Genomic DNA, 24,634 nt, shown 5'->3' on the forward strand with positions numbered 1-24,634 from the left:
CTGTAGAGGGAGGGATAGTAGGAAGTGCTTTACTTCTACTAGCCCTAGCTTTAGGGAGCACTTGGTCCATTGTTCCAGGATCCAAGTCACCCTGTCCTTTTTGCTTTTTGGCCTGAGCCCTGGTTAAAGCAAAAATATGCCCTGGGATGCCCAGCATTGCTGCATGGGCCTCCAACTCCACATCTGACCAAGCTGATGTCTCCAAATAATTTCCTAGTAGACAGTGTACAGGTAAATCTGAGGCTACCACAACTTTCTTTGGACCAGTAACCCCCCCCCCAGTTGAGATTTACAACAGCCATGGGGTGGCTAAGTGTGTTGTTGTGAGCATCGGTTACTTGGTACTGGTGACCAAGTAGGTGTTGTTCAGGGTGGACCAGTTTCTCTATGACCATAGTCATACTGGCACCAGTGTCCCTGTAGGCCTGAACCTCAACACCATTTATTAGGGGTAGTTGCTTGTACTTATCCATGTTAAGGGGACAAGCAACCAAGGTGGCTAAATCAATAGCCCCCTCAGAAACTAATACAGCCTCTGTGGTCTCCCTAATCAGACCAACCCCAACTAAATTACCAAAAGTGAGCCCAGCTACTCCCTTGGATTGGCTATTAGTAGGTTTGCTCCCACCACCACTGCTATTAGTAGGGACACTAGGTGTAGCAGTAGGGGTTGTAGTGGTAGGAGGCTTGGTGCTTTTCTTTGGACAACTGGGATCTGTTGTCCAATGGCCTTTTATTTTACATAAATAGCACCATGGTTTATTTTCTTTGTTTTGATTAGAAGAGGATTTTGGCCCACCACCCCCACCAGAGTATTTTTGTGGGCCTGATGAAGACTCATTTTTAGATTTGTCCCCACCCTTGTTAGAAGACTTACCATCCTTCTTCTTGTTGCCATCTTTGTCACCCCCTGTATGAACTTTTCTGTTCACCCTTGTTCTGACCCATTTGTCTGCCTTCTTTCCCAATTCTTGGGGAGAGGTCAGATCAGAGTCCACCAAATACTGGTGCAACAAATCAGACACACAATTATTAAGAATATGCTCTCTCAGGATCAAGTTATACAGGCTGTCATAATCAGTAACTTTATTGCCATGTAACCACCCCTCCAAGGCCTTCACTGAATGGTCAATGAAATCAACCCAGTCTTGTGAAGACTCCTTTTTGGTCTCTCTGAACTTTATCCTGTATTGTTCAGTGGTTAAGCCATAACCATCCAGGAGTGCATTCTTAAGAACTGTAAAATTATTGGCATCACTTTCTTTCACAGTAAGGAGCCTATCCCTACCCTTTCCACTAAATGATAGCCATAGGATAGCAGCCCACTGCCTTTGAGGGACATCCTGTACAACACAGGCCCCCTCAAGTGCAGCAAACCACTTGTTAATGTCACCCCCCTCCTTATAAGGGGGAACTATCTTGTGCAGATTCCTAGAATCATGCTCTTTTGCAGGATGACTATTGGGAATACTGCTGCTGCCACCATGGGTTTCTAAACCCAACTTCTGTCTCTCCTTCTCTACTTCTAAGGACTGTCTATCCAAATCCAGCTGTTGCTTCTTGAGCTTCAGTCTGGTTTGTTCCACTCTCAATCTATTGAGCTCCCTTTCTAACAATCTGTCATCAGGGTGGGTGGGAGGGACATTCCTTGACACAGAAGAGTGGTGAGAATGGACAGAAGGAGACCTGTCCCTTACAGAAGGCACCCTAACAGCTTGGTTAACAGAAACATCACTTCTACTGTGGTGAGAATGAATGCTCTTGCTATGATGTGAGACAACACTATCTGTATGGTGTGACTCAACCTCAGTACCAACTATGCTAGGCTGTCTAGTATTGGGCAGGCTAGGAAGTTTATTTCCTGAATCTTTTCCTAGGGGAGTCCCTGGGTCAGATTGGGAACCATTAGCTACTTTTTCAACAGATGGGGCCCTTGTGGCCTTATCTTGTTCTCTAAGCATGTTAAGCAATAATTCCAAGGAAGGATTCTTCCCTACACTCAAACCTCTTTCTACACAGAGACTCCTTGCTCCTTTCCAGCTAAGGTGGTCATATGCAAGTTTGGACAGATCAACATTTTGGCCTGTGCCAGACATTTTTAGAAAGAGTTTAAGTGATAGAAAAAGAGAAAAAAGTTTCCAGAACTTTTAGAAAGACAGAAAAAAAACTTTTTAAACTTTTAAGAACTTTTTAGAAAGTTTAGAGGTACTTTTCAGCACTTTAGAAAAAAGGTGAGAAAAGAAATGCAAAACTTTTTGGTTAGGTGTACATACACTGAACTTGTTTTGTATATTTTTCTCTTATGAAAAGTACAATGACAAGAGTGGTAAGTAGTTTCAAAGCACTTATCCCACCGCTGCACAACCAATGTAGGAGGCTGGATTGGCTTGTAGTGAGTACCTAGGGGTACTTGCACCTTGCACCAGGCCCAGTTATCCCTTATTAGTGTATAGGGCGTCTAGCAGCATAGGCTGATAGATAATGGTAGCTTAGCAGAGCAGCTCAGGCTGAACTAGGAGACGAGTGAAGCTCCTACAGTACCACTAGTGTCATATGCACAATATCATAAGAAAACACAATACACAGATATACTAAAAATAAAGGTACTTTATTTTTATGACAATATGCCAAAAGTATCTCAGTGAGTACCCTCAGTATGAGGATAGCAAATATACACAAGATATATGTACACAATACCAAAATATGCTGTAATAGTATTAGAAAACAAAGCAAACAATGTATAGTTACAATAGGATGCAATGGGGACACATAGGGATAGGGGCAACACAAACCATATACTCCAAAAGTGGAATGCGAACCACGAATGGACCCCAAACCTATGTGACTGTGGCAGGCTGTGTTACGAGCGGATCAAGTAGAGTCAAAAGAATGGGGTGTCTTTATGTTTGAAATTTTATTCTCTGTTTATTCACAGGTTATTCTCTTAATCATTGTTCGAAGGCTTTTTGGTAAGTCTTGGGGTTTCTGCTTTCCTCAATTCCTTTCTTTTCTCTCCTGGTTTCCTCTTTCCCTGGTCCCCTCCGGTCTGTGAAAGGATGTGGGCGTCTCCCTCGAACCCCGGCAGAAATGAAAAAAAAAACAGAAAAGGAACAGGTAAGTATTTCTGAGGTACTGGGTGGGATATTGTGCTCGTGAGGGAAAAGGCAGCAAGCGGGCAAGTTCGTGAGGGGTTGATCAGTGGTGGGGTTTAGGGTTCCTGGGGTCCACAACGTGCCTGGTTCCCTTCATGCCCCTTCCCTTGTCTCTTGTTCACCGTCCCTGTCCTTCCTCCCACTTCCCTAGTGCCTTTCCCCGTGCCCGAGACTCCCCGTGACCCTTCCTGTCCCTAGGAGGGACCGTACCTTGTCAAGCCACGACCCTCCTGGGTCGTGGCGGCTTTCTCGTCTCTCCGGCGTCTCACGCTTCTCCGGGTCCCGCGTTTCGGCACTTCCTCTGTGGACCTCCTCCTGGTTTCTCGCCGGGGCTGCCAAAGGTTCTGTCCTCTTCTCTCCGTCCTGGTTTCTCGTCGTGCTCCTCTCTGGTTTTCCGTCGCTCGTCTCTCTTCCGGATCAGCGTCCTTCTTCAATCCCCTTGACCGGAAGTCGTCGATGCTGTAACGACGTGGCGTCTCCCCGTTGCCAGGGGAACGCCGCGCCGTTTCCGTGGAGCCAGCTGAAAGATGGCGGATTCGAGGTGAGTCAGACGCGGCCTCTGGGACCCGTCTACAATCCCCTACCCTTGATCGGGGCTGTTCGAGGTCCGATGAAGGAGGAAACCGGGAGAGGTAGTCGGCTGGACCTTGCAGGGAACCAGGGATATGGCGAACCTGGAACGTAAAGGGTTGCAGTTCTAGGAACCATCTCAAGATTCTGGAGTTGGAGTCTTTGTGAGAGGCAAGCCAGGTGAGAGGGGCATGGTCAGTGAACAGAACGAAGGACATGCCCAAAAGATAATACTGCAAGGATTCCACAGCCCATTTAATGGCGAGACATTCTTTTTCGATCGTTGGGTAATGGGTCTCTCGTGGAAACAGTTTCCTGCTTAGAAAAACCACTGGGTGGTCAAAACCCTCGTCATCGGGCTGTGTGAGCACGGCTCCGAGACCTACGTCCGATGCATCAGTATACAAGTGAAAAGTGTTTAGGAAATCGGGGCATTTTAGTATTGGGTCTGTGGTAAGGGACTGTTTCAGTCGTTCAAAGCTACTCTGTTGGGAGTTGGTAAATGGAGCCAATTTTGTGGGGTTTTGTTTGGTCAGGAGGTCAGTCAGAGGGGCAGCAATGGTGGAATAATTGGGGATAAATCGGCGGTAGTATCCTACTAAGCCTAGGAACGACCGTAGGTCTTTCTTTGTTTTGGGTTTAGCTGTTTGTAATATGGCCTCAACTTTGTTTTGTTGTGGTTGTAGAGTGCCACTTCCTATGATATAACCCAGATAGGAGATTTCAGTGTTTCCTAGTAAACACTTCTTAGGGTTGGCAGTTAAACCGGCTTCCGTTAAGGCGGAGAAGACCGTATCCAGATGTACTAAGTGATCTTGCCAGGTTTCGCTAAAAATGACTATGTCGTCTTGGTAGGCGGCGGTAAAAGTCTGGAAGGGTTTTAAGATTCGATCCATCAGACGCTGGAAAGTCGCGGGAGCGCCGTGAAGACAAAAAGGTAAAACCGTAAATTGATAAAGGCCGGAAGAGATTGAAAAGGCTGTCTTTTCCTTGGCATCAGGGTAGAGGGGTATCTGCCAATATCCCTTGGTTAAGTCCAGGGTGGATAAATAACGAGCCTTTCCTAATTTCTCTAAGATGTCATCCACTCTGGGGATAGGGTATGTGTCAAAAAGGGAAATCTCATTAAGTTTGCGAAAATCAATGCAAAATCTTATCGATCCGTCTGGTTTAGGAACCAACACTACGGGGGAATTCCAGGGACTATTAGAGGGTTCAATAACCCCTAAGGCTAACATTGCCTCGACTTCGGCTTCAATGATAGGTCTTCGTGTTTCAGGGATGCGATAAGGACGAAGACGTACTACGTGTCCTATAGGTGTGTTAATGTGATGATATGTTAATAAAGTTTTTCCTGGTGTTTTGGAGAAGAAATGGGGATGTTGCTCGATTAGGGTGTCTAATTGGTTTTTTTTAGTATCAGTTAGCTTTTGATTAATACTAGGTTTTTCTTCTGGATGGGTTATTCTTATAGGACATATCTCTAGTTCTCGTTCTTTGGTATAAGAGACCAAACACCCGATGTCCGTCTGGTCTTTAGTCTCTTCTGCAGATTTCCATTGTTTTAACAAATTTATGTGGTAAATTTGGGTTTTCCTTGGGTTGGTACTTATCTCTAATAGATAGGTAACAGGGGAGACTGATCTAATAACCCTATAGGGTCCTTGCCATTTAGCAATCAGCTTATGGTCGGATGTAGGTCGCATAATGAGGACCTGTTCATTAGGGAGAAAGGAACGTATTTTGCTTCCCTTGTCATAGTATGATTTTTGTTGATTCTGAGCCGTGATTAAATGACTATGAACATCTTCCCAGAGGGTTTGTAACTGACTTCTGAGTTGATGGATATAGTCCATCAGGGGTTTCCCTTCTTCCTGTTCTTCCTCCCATGTCTCGGCAGCCATATCCAGGAGACTGCGAGGCTGCCTCCCGAAAACCAATTCAAAGGGACTATGTCCCGTAGAGGACTGTTCGTGGGTTCTTATGGCATATAGGACCAAGGGAAGCTTCTGATCCCAGTTGCGACCGGATTCATCCACGGTTTTCCTTAACAGTGTCTTTATTGTACGGTTATATCGTTCTACCAGCCCATCTGTCTGGGGGTGATAGACCGAGGTGCGTAGCTGGGTGATCCCCAATAACTGACATACCTGTTTCATGAGTTTTGACATAAAGGGTGTACCTTGATCCGTCAATATTTCCTGGGGAAAACCTATTCGGGAAAAGATGGTTATCATGGCTTGGGCTATTGTTTTGGTGGTCATGCTGGAGAGGGGTATGGCTTCTGGGTATCTAGTCGCATAGTCAACTATGAGTAAAATGTAGGTATGTCCTTTAGAAGAGGGAAGGAGGGGTCCTACCAGGTCCATGCCCACCCGTTTAAAAGGGATATCAATAATGGGTAAAGGGTATAATGGTGCTTTCCTGGGCATTCCTGGCTCAGTCAATTGGCATCTAGGACATTGGGAACAGTACCTGCGTATCTGAGCATATACTCCTGGCCAGTAGAACTTTCGCATCAGATATTCTTCCGTTTTTTCCCGACCGAAATGGCCTCCCCCGGGTTGATTATGGGCTAAAAACAGTACATGAGCTCGAAATGGTTCGGGAACTACTAATTGTTGCTTGGTTTCCCCTTTTACAGTTCTAGTTATTCGGTATAGGAGGTGTTTCTTGATAAGAAAATAAGGACCCACCTCATTAGTGATCTCTGTTTTGGCCGAGCTCCAGGCATGGGAAAGGGTAGGATCTTCTCTCTGGCTGCTTGGGAAGGAGATGGGCCTGCTACTAATCTCTGCTACTAGTTTAGGAATATCCTTTGTCTTTCGGGTTTCCTGATATTGTCTTTTCTCCCGTCTTTTCTCGTTTCGTGTAAGTTTCTTTCGGTGCGGTGGTACTTCTATGGGGACATTGGAAAAAGGGGCTTCGGTCCACCACTCGGGAGTCTCAGCGGGTCCACGGACTTGATCTAATAGGTCATAGAATCGATTATAATCAGTCCCGATAATACAGTCCTCGATTAGTCGATCCATAACCCCTATCGAAACCATATCCTGAAAGGGACCCCATTCTATCTTAACCGTGGTGAGGGGATAAGTTCCTTTGTCTCCATGTATACAACATATGGATACCCAGCGGTTAGTGACCGAAGTATCCGCAGGGATTAGATCCTTCCGGATTACAGATTGGCTGCATCATGAATCAATTAGTGCCGAAATGACCAGTCCATTTATGGTGACCAGGTATCTAAATTTCTCATTCCCTTTCCCTGTACATAGAACTCTACGTCGTGTGACCCCAATTTCCATGGGTTCCGGTCCTTCGGGTTTCCTGGGACATATTCTGGCAATATGTCCCCATTCTCCGCAGTGGAAACATTGTGGGGACTGCATAGGGTGATGTTCTACGGGTTTAGGGAACCGCGTTTCTTCGGGGAAATACCTGGGAACTGGTTTTGGTGGAGGGATGGGTTTTTTTTTGGAAAGGTCTCGGGGCCACGGGTTTAAGTTCTGTGGAGCGATGGAAAGCACAAGCCAAATCAATAGCAACCTCAGTGTCCACCTTTGGATGTTGTCGGATCCAATTCTTAGTACTCAGGGGCTGGGAATCCAAATACTGTTCTAAAGTAATTGTCTTAATGACATCCTCCTGGGTTGTCCCTATGGGTCCCAGCCATTTTAGAGCCAAGTCTTTCACCCTAAAGTAGAAGGAGCGAGGGTCCTCATTCGTACTCCATTTTATTTTTCTAAATCGTAAACGATAATATTCCGTATCATGCCCAACTCGCCCCAGGATACTTTTTTAAATCTCTTTATAGGGGGTAGAACCATCAGGGTTTGCGGATTGGTAGGCAGTCTGCAGGAATCCCGTACGCAAGGGGGCCACATACTGACCCCAGCGGTCCTCTGGCCATTGAGCAGATGAGGCTACCCTCTCAAAATTCGTAAAAAATGAGTCTGGGTCTTCCCCTTCTTGGTACTTTTGGAGGACCGAACTGGGAACGTTTGGATGTACCTTACTGGTCGCGAACGTATCGGTTAACTTTTGTAATGCAGTCTCATGTACTAGTTGATTATTGGCTAGGATTGTAGCCTGACTTTTTAAAGCCGATTGTAAGGCCTCCCGGTCTTCCTTGGCCTCTCTTTGGTGTGCTTCCCACACCAACTGCAGATGTCTCTGTCCTTCTGCGAGTTGTTTAATCATATCCTCAAGGGATGGAACTTCACTCATGATAAAACGCTCGTAAGCCCACCTGAGAACTAGATCCCACTTCTGACACCACTGTGGCAGGCTGTGTTACGAGCGGATCAAGTAGAGTCAAAAGAATGGGGTGTCTTTATGTTTGAAATTTTATTCTCTGTTTATTCACAGGTTATTCTCTTAATCATTGTTCGAAGGCTTTTTGGTAAGTCTTGGGGTTTCTGCTTTCCTCAATTCCTTTCTTTTCTCTTCTAGATTTCCTCTTTCCCTGGTCCCCTCCGGTCTGTGAAAGGATGTGGGCGTCTCCCTCGAACCCCGGCAGGAATGAAAAAAAAAACAGAAAAGGAACAGGTAAGTATTTCTGAGGTACTGGGTGGGGTATTGTGCTCGTGAGGGAAAAGGCAGCAAGCGGGCAAGTTGGTGAGGGGTTGATCAGTGGTGGGGTTTAGGGTTCCTGGGGTCCACAACGTGCCTGGTTCCCTTCATGCCCCTTCCCTTGTCTCTTGTTCACCCTCCCCGTCCTTCCTCCCACTTCCCTAGTGCCTTTCCCCGTGCCCGAGACTCCCCGTGACCCTTCCTGTCCCTAGGAGGGACCGTACCTTGTCAAGCCACGACCCTCCTGGGTCGTGGCGGCTTTCTCGTCTCTCCGGCGTCTCACGCTTCTCCGGGTCCCGCGTTTCGGCACTTCCTCTGTGGACCTCCTCCTGGTTTCTCGCCGGGGCTGCCAAAGGTTCTGTCCTCTTCTCTCCGTCCTGGTTTCTCGTCGTGCTCCTCTCTTCTCCTCTCTGGTTTTCCGTCGCTCATCTCTCTTCCGGATCAGCGTCCTTCTTCAATCCCCTTGACCGGAAGTCGTCGATGCTGTAACGACGTGGCGTCTCCCCTTTGCCAGGGGAACGCCGTGCCGTTTCCGTGGAGCCAGCTGAAAGATGGCGGATTCGAGGTGAGTCAGACGCGGCCTCTGGGACCCGTCTACAGTGACCTTGTAGAGGGTCACTGGGACTATTAGAAAATGGTAAGGGTTAGAAAAATAGCCCACCCCAAGACCCTGAAAAGTGAGTGCAAAGTGCACTAAAGTTCCCCAAAGGACAAAGAAGTCGTGATAGGGGAATTCTGCAGGAAAGACACAAACCAACAATGCAACAACAATGGATTTCCAGTCGAGGGTACCTGTGGAACAAGGGGACCAAGTCCAAAAGTCACAAGCCAGTCGGAGATGGGCAGATGCCCAAGAAATGCCAGCTGTGGGTGCAACGGAGCTGCTACTGGACAGTAGAAGCTTAGGTTTCTGCAGGAATGACAAGGGCTAGAGACTTCCCCTTTGGAGGACGGATCCCTCACGCCGTGGAGAGTCGTGCAGAAGTGTTTTCCCGCCGAAAGACCACCAACAAGCCTTGCTAGCTGCAAATCGTACCGTTAGTGTTTTTGGATGCTACTGTGGCCCAGGAGGGACCAGGATGTCGCCAATTGCGTCAGGGGACAGAGGGGGCGTCGTGCAAGACAAGGAGCCCTCTCAGCAGCAGGCTGCACCGGCAGAAGTGCCAGAAACAGGCACTACAAGGATGCGTGAAACGGTGCTCACCCGAAGTCGCACAAAGGAGTCCCACGTCGCCGGAGAACAACTTAGGAGGTCGTGCAATGCAGGTTAGAGTGCCGTGGACCCAGGCTGGACTGTGCACAAAGGATTTCCGCCGGAGGTGCACGGAGGCCGGAGTAGCTGCAAAAGTCGCAGTTCCCAGCAATGCAGTCTGGCGTGGGGAGGCAAGGACTTACCTCCACCAAACTTGGACTGAAGAGTCACTGGACTGTTGGAGTCACTTGGACAGAGTTGCTGGATTCAAGGGACCTCGCTCGTTGTGCTGAGAGGAGACCCAAGGTACCGGTGATGCAGTTCTTTGGTGCCTGCGGTTGCAGGGGGACGATTCCGTCGACCCACGGGAGATTTCTTCGGAGCTTCTAGTGCAGAGAGGAGGCAGACTACCCCCACAGCATGCACCACCAGGAAAACAGTCGAGAAGGCGGCAGGATCAGCGTTACAGAGTTGCAGTAGTCGTCTTCGCTACTATGTTGCAGTTTTGCAGGCTTCCAGCACGGTCAGCAGTCGATTCCTTGGCAGAAGGTGAAGAGAGAGATGCAGAGGAACTCGGATGAGCTCTTGCATTCGTTATCTAAGGAATCCCCAAAGACAGAGACCCTAAATAGCCAGAAAAGAGGGTTTGGCTACTTAGGAGAGAAGATAGGCTAGCAACACCTGAAGGAGCCTATCAGGAGGAGTCTCTGACGTCACCTGCTGGCACTGGCCACTCAGAGCAGTCCAGTGTGCCAGCAGCACCTCTGTTTCCAAGATGGCAGAGGTCTGGAGCACACTGGAGGAGCTCTGGGCACCTCCCAGGGGAGGTACAGGTCAGGGGAGTGGTCACTCCCCTTTCCTTTGTCCAGTTTCGCGCCAGAGCAGGGCTAAGGGGTCCCTGAACCGGTGTAGACTGGCTTATGCAGAAATGGGCACCATGTGTGCCCATGAAAGCATTTCCAGAGGCTGGGGGAGGCTACTCCTCCCCTGCCTTCACACCATTTTCCAAAGGGAGAGGGTGTAACACCCTCTCTCAGAGGAAGTCCTTTGTTCTGCCATCCTGGGCCAGGCCTGGCTGGACCCCAGGAGGGCAGAAGCCTGTCTGAGGGGTTGGCAGCAGCAGCAGCTGCAGTGAAACCCCGGGAAAGGCAGTTTGGCAGTACCAGGGTCTGCGCTACAGACCACTGGGATCATGGGATTGTGCCAACTATGCCAAGATGGTATAGAGGGGGCAATTCCATGATCATAGACATGTTACATGGCCATATTCGGAGTTACCATTGTGAAGCTACATATAGGTAGTGACCTATATGTAGTGCACGCGTGTAATGGTGTCCCCGCACTCACAAAGTCCGGGGAATTGGCCCTGAACAATGTGGGGGTACCTTGGCTAGTGCCAGGGTGCCCACACACTAAGTAACTTAGCACCCAATCTTTACCAGGTAAAGGTTAGACATATAGGTGACTTATAAGTTACTTAAGTGCAGTGTAAAATGGCTGTGAAATAACGTGGACGTTATTTCACTCAGGCTGCAGTGGCAGGCCTGTGTAAGAATTGTCAGAGCTCCCTATGGGTGGCAAAAGAAATGCTGCAGCCCATAGGGATCTCCTGGAACCCCAATACCCTGGGTACCTCAGTACCATATACTAGGGGATAATAAGGGTGTTCCAGTAAGCCAATGTAAATTGGTAAAATTGGTCACTAGCCTGTTAGTGACAATTTGAAAGAAATGAGAGAGCATAACCACTGAGGTTCTGGTTAGCAGAGCCTCAGTGAGACAGTTAGTCATAACACAGGTAACACATTCAGGCACACTTATGAGCACTGGGGCCCTGGCTGGCAGGGTCCCAGTGACACATACAACTAAAACAACATATATACAGTGAAAAATGGGGGTAACATGCCAGGCAAGATGGTACTTTCCTACAAGAGGTGGGGGGCGGGGACACAGGGCCATGCCTTACGGAGGGGCCTAGCCTACAGAAATCGCCCTGGCCTAGGGATACCCACAGCCCTCCTCCCCCACCCAGACACCTCCACTGCGCGCTAAGATTGCAGAATGTGATGGTACTCACCCCCTTGTGTCTGCTGTGATGTCCTCACGCGCCCATCCAAATCTGGGTAGGCCACCGCCAGGATCCGAGACATCAGGGGGGTCAATTGACGAGTGGCACCCCTCCTACGTTGGGAGGCCATCCCCAGCAGAGCCTCCGCGGTCTTCCTGCTCCCGCGGCGGATGTCCTCCCACCTCTTGCGGCAGTGGGTGCCCCGTCTGTTGTGGACCCCCAGGGTCCGGACGTCCTTGGCGATGGCACGCCAAATGTCGATTTTCTGATGGGCGCTGACCTATGTGACATGTACAGGGGGAGAAATAACATTATTAGGATTTTCTGCATGCTCGATGTGAGTGGCCCCCCATCCCCACCCTTGCCATGTGGCACATGCTCTCATCCGTCCTTTGATGCATGCCTCAATCGCTCCCCTCCCCACCATCTTACATCCACCCGACTCAACCCAGGCATTGCCCCCAAAGCATGGTCCCAGTGTACTTACCTGTTGGTCTGGAGGACCGTAGAGTAGCGCATACTGGGGGAGGACCCCATCCACGAGTTTCTCCAATTCTTCAGAAGTGAAGGCAGGGGCCCTTTCCCCAGTCGCAGCAGCCATTGTATCTTCCAGACCGAGGTCACAGCAGCACTTGCAGTATAGGTCCTCTCCTGTGGATGATCAGGTCTTGAGTGATTAAGCAGATAGAAAATGGCGGTCACGTCCGCGGCGGTGCGTACCGCTGCGGTGCGTCCCGCGACCGCCGGCGCACTTCGTCATTGGCTCCTGAAACCCATAGGGTTCAATGTTAACCAATGCGGCTTTGCGCCGCGGTCTTCGACCGCCTACCGCCACGGTGTGCCACGCCAGCGCATTGACCTCACATCCCATTGTCGCACTTCACAGGTCAGGCAGCCGCCATTTCAAGGGCCCACATGGCTTAATTTCTACTGCGTCACACATGCCTAGGCCTTGCATCGACACTCATACAAGCCATTCAATGCATAGAGAATCGTGTACTGTGCAAGCTGTGGGAACTTACCTGTGGGTTGATTGACTCTGTGCTCGCTGTTGTCCTTCCTAGGCACCGTCCGCTGGGACTTGCGAGAAGATGGAGGAATGTTCCTGTGTACAGACTGCTGGTGGACCTGTCGACAATGGAGGAACGACATGTCATTCTGACATACAGGCTTGACCGAGCCACTATACATGAACTGTGTGCCCAGCTGGAGGCAGACCTGATGTCACCCATCCGCCAACCCACAGGGATCCCCCCTCTAGTGCAGGTGCTGTCAGTACTCCATTTCTTAGCAAGTGGGTCATTTCAAACAACAGTGGCCATTTCATCAGGGATGTCTCAGCCTATGTTTTCCAAGGTGTTGTCCAGAGTGTTGTCTGCCCTGCTCAAACACATGCGAAGATACATCGTTTTCCCTGAGGTGGGGGATTTGCCTACAGTGAAGGGTAATTTCTATGCCCTTGGACATATTCCCAACATCATTGGTGCCATTGATGGGACACATGTGGCTTTTGTACCCCCAGTGAAAGTGATTAGGTGTACAGGAACAGAAAAAGTTATCATTCCACGAATGTCCAGGTGGTCTGTTTGGCTGACCAGTACATCTCCCATGTAAATGCCAAGTTCCCTGGGTCAGTGCATGACGCGTACATCATGCGAAATAGCAGCATCCCTTATGTGATGGAACAACTACGGAGACACCGTGTGTGGCTAATTGGTGACTCAGGTTACCCCAACCTGTCGTGGTTACTGACCCCAGTGAGGAATCCCAGGACAAGGGCAGAGGAACGCTACAATGAGGCCCAAGGGCGAACTAGGAGGATCATAGAAAGAACCTTCGGCCTCCTGAAGGCCAGGTTTAGGTGCCTGCATATGACAGGTGGATCCCTAATGTACTCACCAAAGAAGGTGTGCCAGATCATCGTGGCCTGCTGTATGCTTCACAACCTGGCATTGCGACGCCAGGTGCCTTTTCTGCAGGAGGATGGTCCAGATGGTGGTGTTGAAGCAGCTGTGGAGCCTGCGGAGAGTGAAGAGGAGGAAGACGAAGAGGACGACACAGACAACAGGGACACAGTGATACAGCAGTATTTTCAATAACACACAGGTAAGAATCAACACCGGCATTTTACATTTACTTACAGTCTCCTGCCTCTCTACTGTCTGTCCTTTTCACCCCGTGTATGCTAACAGAGTTGTGACTTTCCCTTCAATTTCAGAGCTGTGGGCCCCACTGCGTGACCTCTGCTTTGTTTGCCCATGGACTACAGCTGTGTGACAGTGGTATGTTGTCATCACAATGTAACTGGTCATTTTTGCACGTTTATGTCTAATACATATTTTCAACCATAAATAGGCAGACTCCAGATTATTTGTGTGCAATAAGTGTGTTTATTAAAGTGCTCAATTTTGGGACATGGTTGAAAATCGGTGATGGGTGATGGTGGAGGAATGTCCATGGCAGAGTCCAGATTCTCAGTCTCACAGGTGCATTGTCCATATGCCTGTGGAAGGTGGAGCAGGGGCAGTTTAAGGTTGGACAGGGTGACAATGTGGGACAGTGGGATGACATCAGGGGGTATCCTTTCCTGGCGGGGGTCTTGGCATCCTACTCTGTCTTCTTCCTAGATCTCAGGCCCCGCTTGCGGGGTGGTTCTTCTTCTGCAGGAGGTGGGGTTCCGGTGGCAGGTTGTTGCTGTGTCGGGGCCTCCTGTCCACTAGTGCCGGCGGAGGTGGTAGGCTGTTCCTGGTCCATGCTAGTGACAGGGGCCCTTTGTGGTGCCACATGGTCCCGCAATGTGGTGACAATCTGGTTGAGAGCCACAACGATGGTGCCCATTGCGGAACTAATGTTTCTCAGTTCTTCCCTGAACCCCATAAACTGTTCCTCCTGCAGTACCTGGATCTCCTGGAACCTGGCCAGGACCGTCGCCATCGTCTCCTGGGAGTGGTGGTATGCTCCCATGATGGAGGTGAGGGCCTCGTGGAGAGTGGGTTCCCTGGGCCTGTCCCCCCCCGTCGCACAGCAGCCCTCCCTGTTTCCCTGGGCCTCTGTCCCCTGGACCGTGTGCCCACTACCACTGCCCCCAGGTCCCTGTTGTTGTTGGGGTGGTGGGTTAACCTGGGTGCCCTGTAGTGGTGGACACACCGCTGATTGACGTGTCCTGGAGACAGAGGCATGGGCCCGCTGGGTGGGTGCTGTGCTGGTGTTCCCAGAGGGGGGTAGGTCTGCTGTAGCCTGTGGCTGTGTGAGGGGAACCGACTGTCCCGAGGTCCCCGATGGGCCGGGCTGGTCATCTGGGTCCAGGGAGACAGAGTTGCTGTCATCACTGGGGGCCTCTTCTGGGGGTTGGATGGACATTTCTGGACCCTCCTGGGCGGTGTGGTGGAGTTCGGGTCCTGCAGGGGTATAAGAGTATGGTTATTGCTTCTGTGTGTGCCATTTCGTGAAATGGGTGGGTGCCCGTGTACCCCAGTGCTGGCATTCCTTTGTGGGGGCTGTTGGGACGGCGGTTTGTGGGGGAGATGGGTATGTGCAGTGGGCATGCTTAGGTGATGGCTGTCAATAGTTTGTGGTGGCATGCAGGGTTTGGTGTTGGGATGGGTGGGTTGTGATGGTGAGACATTAGCAATGAGGATGTGTGATGGTGGTGGGGGGGAGGGTGGGGGTATGAGTTGGCATGCTGGTGGAGTGGGGGGGATGAAGTAGTGGAGATTTGACTTACCAGAGTCCATTCCTCTGCCTACTCCTGCGAGGCCCTCAGGATGCAGGATGTTCAAGACCTGTTCCTCCCACGTTGTAAATTCTGGGGGTTGAGGTGGGGGTCCGCTGCCAGTCCGCTGCACCGCGATGTTGTGCCTGGATACCATGGAACGCACCTTCCCCGTAGGTCGTTCCACTGCTTCCTGATGTCGTCCCGATTTTGTGGATGCTGTCCCACAGCGTTGACCCTGTCCACTATTCTTTGCCATAGCTCCATCTTCCTGGCAATGGTGGTGTGCTGCACCTGTGTCCCGAAAAGCTGGGGCTCTACCCGAACTATTTCCTCCACCATGACCCTGAGTTCTGCATCTGAGAACCTGGGGTGTCTTTGGGGTGCCATGGGGTGGTGTGGATGAGGTGTGGGGTGGTGTTTGCGGTGATGAGTGTGGTGAGTGTAGTGGTGTGTGGTGTTTTGTGCGTGGTTGTTGTGTGGGTGATGGTGTAGTGTGCCTCTGTGTGATGGTGTTCTCTATTCTGTGCTGTCTCTCTCTGGGCTTCTTCTCTGATTAGTGGTCGTAGGGGTTTGTGGGTGATGTGGGTGTGTGTTTTATAGTTAATTGGGTGTGTGGGAGTGTTGTGTGTATGTGTCTCAGGTGTGTGTATTTCAAATTGTCCAATGTGGCTGTGTTTTGGGGCTGTATGTGTATTTTGAGCGCGGCGGTGTGTACCGCCAATGGAATACCGCGGTTGAAAGACCACTGCGTGGATTCGTGGGTCGTAATGGCATGGGCGTTTTTCTGTTGGCGTGACGGTGGAGGTTTGGTCTTCGCCAGTTTAACGCTGGCCGTTGGTGTGGCGGACTTTTGTTGATGTCTGGTTTTTGGCGGTTTGCCTCTTGAGGGTCAGAATGACCGTGGTGGTTTACCGCGACCGTGGCGGTGTTGTGGCGGCCTTCTGACCGGCGGTAAGCGGCTTTTACCGCCGAGGTCAGAATGACCCCCTATGTTTCCCCGTGGTGCCCTTTTGCACTAGGGTGTATGTATTTATGGTTCACTTTGTATGAGATGCTAAAGCACAGTCGGTTGAACCAATTATGAGAAAGAACATTGGGCCAGATGTATCAAGCAATTTTGTTGGCCGTTAGGCCATTTGCGATCCCAAAAATGCATTTTAGTATGTATGAATCCCAATTTGCGGTTCGTAACTTGTTACTGAATCGAAAATCGGAATTGCGACTACATACCAATTCGGTATTAGGAAGGGGCATGTCTAAGGCGTCCCTTCCTGATACCGAATCACAGTGGTATGTAGGAATGTTTTGTGACCGAAATGCGGTCACAAAACATTCGCATTTTACCACCTACTTCAAGTAGGTGGTAACCCATTCGCAAACCGGAAGGGGTCCCACGGACCACTGCCTACTCTTAAAAAATGAAAAGAAAACTTTTCATTTTTCTTTTTTAGACTCATCCCATTTTCCTTTAAGGACAACGGGCTGCATTAAAAAAAAAAAAAAATTGCTTCATTTAAAAGCAATCACAGACATGGTGGTCTGCTGAGCCCAGCAGACCACCATCCTTGTGGTTGTAGCCATTCACAATGGGTTGCAAATTGCGACCTACCTCATGAATATTAATGAGGTAGGTTGAGTTGACAACCGCTGAGAATCGCTATATGAAACTCCTGGAGTTTCATACATTCAAATAGCGATTACCTAATTGAATTCACAAAAATAGGTTATCACTATTGGAAAAATTGATACATCTGGCCCATTGTTTTGCTTTCTAAATAATTACCAAGTGGTATGAGCATATGACATGATGACTCATCCCTAGGTACATGGCAACAAAGCGGAAGAAAACATGACTCAGCCTTAAATAATCACAGCAAGAGGAAGCAAACATTACTCATCCTTGCTTAATCACCACCACCTGTTATGTACAATTGTCAAAAACGGGATGACTCATCCGTAGGTACACAAGCAATTAAGCCTCTCACATGGAAAACAACAGACAGTGAGTCACACCCCCAGCAAGACCAGCATCCCTCTTCAGCATAGGTTTCCTGGATGACACATCTCCCGGCAACCATCCTCCACACAGCCCTCAGCTCTACCCTTCCTGATCCTCAGGAAAAAGGAAAAGGGACAACAACTCAGATGTAACGAATACGTGGGTTCACATTGTGCGAGGTTTGTTGAACAACTACCCAGCACAAACACGGTATGGCTTATTTGGTCCTTTTTAGAAAAAACAACTGCATAACGGGCAATAATCTTTTGGTGAAGTTCTTGTAAGAAAGACTGAGAAGTACCAGAAATCTGGAGTGCTTCAATTTATTATTTTGTGCTGTTTGAAATCAATTGACTCTTAAAAAATTCCTGATTTTGTATGTTTCAGAAAATAATTGATCATTATTGCTAACCAAGACTTTCTTAGCTGCTGTGAAGAAACAGGAGCCCAGATTTGATGAAAGGCTAGAGTATATTGTCTTTGAAAACTTTGTTCGCTCCATGTGCTGTATAGGACAAAAGTCATTATATGCGATGAAACCCCAGTATTATGAACATATGGCATGATGACTAGTCCCTAGGTACATGGCAGCAAAGCGGAAGGAAAACATGACTCATCCTTGATTAATCACAGCAAGCAGAAGAAAACATGACTCATCCTTGCTTAATCACCACCATCTGTTATGTACATATTGTAAAAACAGGTTGACTCATCCCTATGTACACAAGCAATTAAGCCACTCACAAGGAAAACAACAAACAGTGACTCACGCCCCCAACAAGACTATTTGAACCAAGGGTTTAATTGTGCCCGTGTTTGGCCCTGTCACTACTCTTTACCTGAATATTCAGCCTCCTGTAGCCTGGGAACAGGCTTTTCCTCTTTTGCCCAGAGTCCCACCTCAGCTTTGGTTCTCAGGATGACAGGTCTCCTGGCAACCATCATCCACACAGCCTCGGCTCTACACCTCCCAATCTTCAAGAAAAAGGAAAAGGGACAATAACTCAGTTGTAACAAATACCTGGGCTCACATTGTGTGAGGTTTGATTAACAACTACCCAGCACAAACACAGTAGAGCTTATTTGGTCCTTTTTAGGAAAAACGAGCAACTACTTAAATTGGGGAAGTTCTTGCAAGAAAGACTGAGTAGTACCAGAAATCTGGAGCACTTCAATTTACTGTTTTGTGTTGTTTGCAAACAATTGACTCTTGAAACATTACTTATTATATATGTTTAAAAAAATAATTGATTGTTATTGCTAACCAAGACTTTCTTGGCTGCTGTGGAGAAACAGGAGTCCAGATTCGGTGAAAGACTAAAGCATATTATGTTTATGAAATGTGTTCATTCTATGTGCTGTAAGGGACAAAAGTCATTATATGCCATGAAAGCCCCTGTTGAGATTTTAGGTACTCTAACCTGTATGTCTTTTGACATGTTATGTTTTGTAACATAAAATCAAAGCTGTGTTCAGCAGAGCTTACACACTAGTAAACTAATTGTGCCTCTTTTTAAAGACCTGTTTCCAAGCTGGAGTCCTGCTAGGAAAGAGGGCCCAATGCCCATTACAACACATCCTGTCCACCCTTCCCTGCCTTGATAAGAAGGAGTGCTGAGACCCGAATGGTTCCTTTTTTCTCTCTTTCTCCTCCAAACTCACCTTCCCTTTGGGGCTTTGCCTGCTGCAGCGCTTAGCTAAAAAGAATCACTACACTTGTGGCCAGGCCCTAAGGGGAGTTGCGGCCATACTCACCCCATCGACCAACCTGGGAAATTCAGGTGAGTCACTTATGACACTATGGAAATGAGCCACACTGGGAGAGTTGGTTTAGTTAGTTCTGATTGCTCTGCTGAAATTTCACCTATCATGAATTTTGAAAGAATGGTGTTTTCTGGGACAGGAATATGCACCTGGGTTTTGCCCTACATTCGATTGGTCAGGGGTGCCCCCTTCGTGATTCCCAGGACCTTTGAAATCCGACCACAGCTCCATTGCAGTTGGTCTCAAACTTTGACTTTGCCCCGGTGTACTGAGATCAGATATCTCGATTTGGCACTTTGTGCTTCTAAGCACTAGATAGTGTTTACTTAAAAAAAAAAATCATATTTCCAGTTCCCTATGTTGGATTTTTGACGTTTTGGTGTCTATTTAGTCATACAAATATAGCCTATTTTTATAAATTGGTGTGGGATTCTAATTGTGTGTTGTTTCTTACTTATTTATTGTATTAGTGTTTTTGTATGCTTTACACTTTTGTCTCCTAAGTTAGGTCTGCCAGATCGGTTACAGTTATTAAGAGTTGAGCAAGGGATTAATTTACAGAGACCTTTACTGACCCTCTATTGTGTCAGTGGCTTCATTGACAGTGGAAGATGCATACTTACCACTACCAATAACCCACTTTCCAGTAATCAATGATAATGCAATGTATGAGATGGCGTAGCTTAAGACAAGGGCTTCTAGGACATGGTTTTTCAAAAAAGCAGATGATGGGCCCAATCTTTGGTATTCTGGTGACCTGACCTCCCAAGTGACCACAGTACTGTAAGTGAGGTATCAAAATCATTGATACAAAGGTGAAAAATAAGCCTGGCTAATCCTTCTAGCTTGCACCCCAACATGACCCTTATTCTGCTTACTGATTGGAAAGTATTAGATTATTAGCTAGTCATCTTTGCCAACCTTAACCTTTGGGTCATAATCCCTACTTCTTATTCTGAACCCAAACATATAAGTATCAATCCTGGACAAAATCAACATATTTAAATCAATTAGTTACCACCTCCCCTGCTTGGTAGAGTCACTCTTCCTCTGATTATATCCCCAGATTCCAGAACAACAGTACAATAAGTGTGACTCTTAAAATGTTATTGAAACTACTCGGTCTAAATCCACCATGCTACAACATTTCTTTATTTGTGGAAGATTGCCTCATTTGACCCTTGGACTAGTGTTGTCTTGCCCCAACCTCCGGCACCACCTGCTAGCGGACCCTTATTTCTGAGTTCCAGCCCCACTGCCAGCATTACTCTTCTCAGGGCTTCTGCCCCTATTCTCTGCTTCCCACTCTCTCCTGCCTCTGGCCTCTACTCGCTCCTGGTCTCTGCTTAACTCCCTCTCTTGGCCGCTGCCTTGTCTGCCTCTTCAGCCTGCCTTTCCTTCGCCTTAGCCACTTGTGTTTTCTTTCCTTTTACTGCTTTTCGTGCCTTTACTGCCTTCCGTACCTTTCTACCCCTTTTACTTGCCTAGTACTGCTTTCATGCCTGATACTGCTTTTTCTTGCCTTTTTCTGCTCTTCTAGCCTTTTCCTGCTTCCTTTCTCCCGCTCTCTTCTCCTGTTTCCTGCACTCTCACCCACACCCCTCCCCAGTGCCGTACCTGCTTTCCGCCCCCCCCACCTCCCAGCTGCGGGCCCGCCCACCCCAATCCTCTGCTATTTATGGGGGCCGCTGGCCTTCCAAAGGCAAGCCCGCCTGTGCCCATACATGCCTGGACCACACCCAGGGCCAGGAACCCTGGCCCCCAGACCACCCGCTCCTTCAATACCTGCACCCTCCTTGCTCTCAACATGGGCAGATCTCCTGCCTGACACTCTGTCTCACCGAGAAACACCAAGGGATCCTTACCCTACAGGAATTGCAACTTCACCAGCCTCCAGAACACTGTCCCAAGGATCCAAGGAGCAGGACGCAACCACCTCAGCTGCATCCTCATCAACACCCATGCCGTACACAAGCACGCCGTTGAGGTCTGGAACCTCCTCAACTCAACCTCCCCAGATGTTGCCTTCCTCACTGAAACCTGGTTCAACCCCTCCTCAATCCCAGACATCGCCACAGCTATCCCCGACTGACACAAGATTGAACGCACCAATTGACCAGGAGGAAGCATCTCCATCATCCACGAAGACATTCTTTGTATCTCCACACACTCCAAAAACTCATCGGCCACCATGGAGCAACTCCACTTTGGATCGGGACCAACCCAACACCACACTCCAAGGGATCCTCATCTACAGCCCTCCAGGACCCCGCCCCCGTTCTGCGATTCCATCGCCGACCTCGCCAGCACCCACGCTCCCGCATCCAAGGACTACATCCTCCTGGGGGACCTCAACTTCTACCAGGAAAACCCAAACAACAACAATTCCACCACCCTGATCAAAAACCTCGCCAACCTTGGACTCAAGCAACTCGTCACCACATCCACTTACTCGACCTGACACACACTGGATCCCATCTTCTCTGCCAGCAATCATATCGCCGTCAGCCACACCACCGAACTCAAATGGACTGACCACCGCTGCATCCATTTCACCTTCAGCAAGCCCATCGATCGCCACCACACCACCCAACTTCCCCACAGAAGTTGGAACAAGGTCACTGAAGCACAGATAACCGCCAGCCTCAATGCAACACCCTCTCAAGCCGACAACAACACCAGCACTGCCGCACACACCCACCACAAATGGATGACCGACTGCGCCAACACCCTCGCCCCCCCCTCAAGACTCCCCACAACAGAGGCATGGCCAAAAAAGCAAACTGGTTCACCCCGCACTCAAAGAATCAAAGCAGGTCTGCAGACGTCTAGAGAAGAAATGGCGCACCGACAAGAGCCCCACAAACCACAAAACCTTCAAAAACGCCATCAAACATCACCACCAGCTCATCAGGACCACCAAAAAACTCAACCTGGAACAACGCATCAACAACAATGCCCACAACAGCAAGGAACTTTTCACCGCCATCAGAGAATTCACCAATCCTAACTCCAATGCCACCGACATCCCCGTCGCAAGATCTCTGCGAAAACCTTGCCAACTACTTCCACCACTAGATCGCAGACATCTACGACAGCTTCACCATCCAGGGCCCCTCCCACTGCCAGCTTGTCGGCTGAAGCATCACTACAACCACCTCCCTCCTTCACTGGAACAACATCACAGATGATGAAACCCGCAACATCATGGCAACCATCCACTAAGGCGCACCCACATACCCCTGTCCCCAGCACATCATCAACAAAGCCAGCAACATCATTGCACCCAAACTCCGACATACCATCAACTGCTCCCTCGAAACCGCCACCTTCCCAGAGAGATGGAAACATACCGAGATCAACCCTCTACTGAAGAAACCCTCCGCCAACCCGACAGACCTCAAGAACTACCGGCCCATCTCTCTGCTCCCCTTCCTGGCCAAAGTCATCAAAAAGGCGGTCAACAAACAACTCACTGCCTTCCTGGAAGACAACAACATTCTAGACCCCTCTCAGTCAGGACTCAGGAGCAACCATAGCACCAAGACTGTCCTCCTCGCAGCCACAAACGACATCCACACCTTCCTTGACCGAGGTGAGACCGTCAGGCTCATCCTCCTGGACCTCTCTGCTGCCTCCGACACAGTCTCCCACAACACACTAGGTACCCGACTCTACGACGCCAGCATCCGAGACTCTGCAGTGCAATGGATCTGCTCGTTCCTCACTGGCAGAACACAGAAAGTCCGACTCCCCCCATTCTCTCGGAAGCCACCAAGATTAGCTGTGGCGTCCCCCAAGGATCCTTGCTGAGTCCTACCCTCTTCAACCTCTAAATGGCCTCGCTGGCCACTACCGTTAGAGGCCACGCACTCAACATCGTCTCCAATGCCGTCAACACCCAACTGATCATCTCCCTCACCAACAACCCAACCACCACCAAGATCAATTTCCATGAAGGAATGAAAGCAGTCGCCGTCTGGATGAAAGACAGTTGCCTCTAACTGAACTCGGATAAAACAGAAGTCCTCCTCCTTGGCGCTACACCCTCTGCCGAGAACGACTCCTGGTGGTCCACCACCCTCGGAAACGCCTCACCGACCACGCCCGCAACCTTGGCATCATCTTAGTCTCATCGCTCTCTATGGACCGACAGGTGAGCGCCGTCTCATCAGGCTGCTTCCACACCATGTGCATGCTTCGAAAATCTACAAGTGGATCCCTACCAAAGCCAGAAGGACTGTCACCCAGGCCCCTGTCAGCAGCCGCCTCAACTACGGCAACGCAATGTGCGCCAGAACTACTGCCAAGACCCGAAAAAGACAGCAACCCATCCAGATCGCCTCCACTCGTCTCATCAAGAACGCCCCCGACACAGCCACACCTCTGCCCTTCTGGGAGACCTACACTGGCTGCCTATTGACAAGAGAATCACCTTCAAGCTTTTGACCCACGCCTACAAGACCCTACATGATGTCGGACAAGCCTACCTCAACAACAGACTCTCCTTCTACACTCCTGCCAGATGGCTCCACTCCGCTGACCAGGCCCTTGCCAACGTCCCCCGCATCCAGAAGACCACTGCCAGAGGAAGATCCTTCTCCCACGTTGCCGCCAAGACCTGGAACACCCTCCCCATTCACCTCAGGCAGTCCCCCTCAGTATAGCAGTTCAGGAAGGACCTCGAGACCTGGCTCTTCGACTGATCCTCCCCACCCCCCTGCCCCAGTGCCTTAAAACCCTCACGGGTGAGTATTCGCCCTTTACAAATCCTTGATTGATTGATCATTTTCACTGTGTTGAACACAGTCAGCAGCCTAGCTGTCATTAGAGTAGCAGGTGCAGTGGCCCATTTCACTGAGGTCTTAAGGGCCCATTTCACCATAATTATAGATATTTTTACTACACAATTTGGGTAAAAGGGACATTTTAATTTCTTGCATTAAGGCCTATGACACCTTTGGTACACATATGAACTCAGTCCAGCAGATGCTCATACATTTTGAGGCTATACTCAAAGTGTCAGACTTTTGTTGCGGAAACAATCACCTTCAAAAACCTAACTACATGGAATAAAACTTTTTCTGGAGAGAGAAAATAGCCTCTTCAGAACTAAAGACCTACTCTTCTTAAGGACCCTTGCCTTTGATGATAAATACGATGAGACAGTCATTCTCGCATATGAAAATCCCTACACATCAAATGCCACCAGGTCAATATCCAACTCTTTGATATACAACTAAACAATAATATATTTTAAATTGCTGTTTGGCAGCTTGTATAAAACCTACTAACCTGGGCAACACAACAAAATGCATGGTATCGCTTAACAAACTAAACTATAAGTTAAATATAATCTAAGTATGCCAGCAAGATGGCTCAAGGAGTTAAGTACTGACCTTTGACACATATAGTGATCTGAAAGTAATAGGCTTGCATAAGAACATGCCAACTCGGCAGTCCAGCTTTTGAGTTTGGAAAATTGAGTACCATTAAATTAGATAACAGTAACATCTGTTGCTTAGACACCACAGAAATGTTGAGTAAAGAACTATGTGAAAAGATAACATACTGTTAATTGCTTTCTTTTGTTGCATTTA

The 24,634-nt window shown here is 48.9% G+C and overlaps 1 protein-coding gene across 3 annotated transcripts in view; it reads right to left on the minus strand.

Moving 5' to 3' along the window:
- The window catches only part of GALC (galactosylceramidase), a 358,534-nt gene that overhangs the window by 64,079 nt on the left and 269,821 nt on the right, over positions 1-24,634 (minus strand). For all 3 annotated transcript variants that reach the window (XM_069208123.1, XM_069208124.1, XM_069208125.1), the window contains exon 17: positions 18,110-18,245. In XM_069208123.1, coding sequence (XP_069064224.1) covers positions 18,110-18,245 — 136 coding nt within the window. The remainder of the gene's footprint in view (positions 1-18,109; positions 18,246-24,634) is intronic.

This window comes from Pleurodeles waltl, chromosome 9, assembly GCF_031143425.1.
Source record: "Pleurodeles waltl isolate 20211129_DDA chromosome 9, aPleWal1.hap1.20221129, whole genome shotgun sequence".
Lineage (NCBI taxonomy): Eukaryota > Metazoa > Chordata > Amphibia > Caudata > Salamandridae > Pleurodeles > Pleurodeles waltl.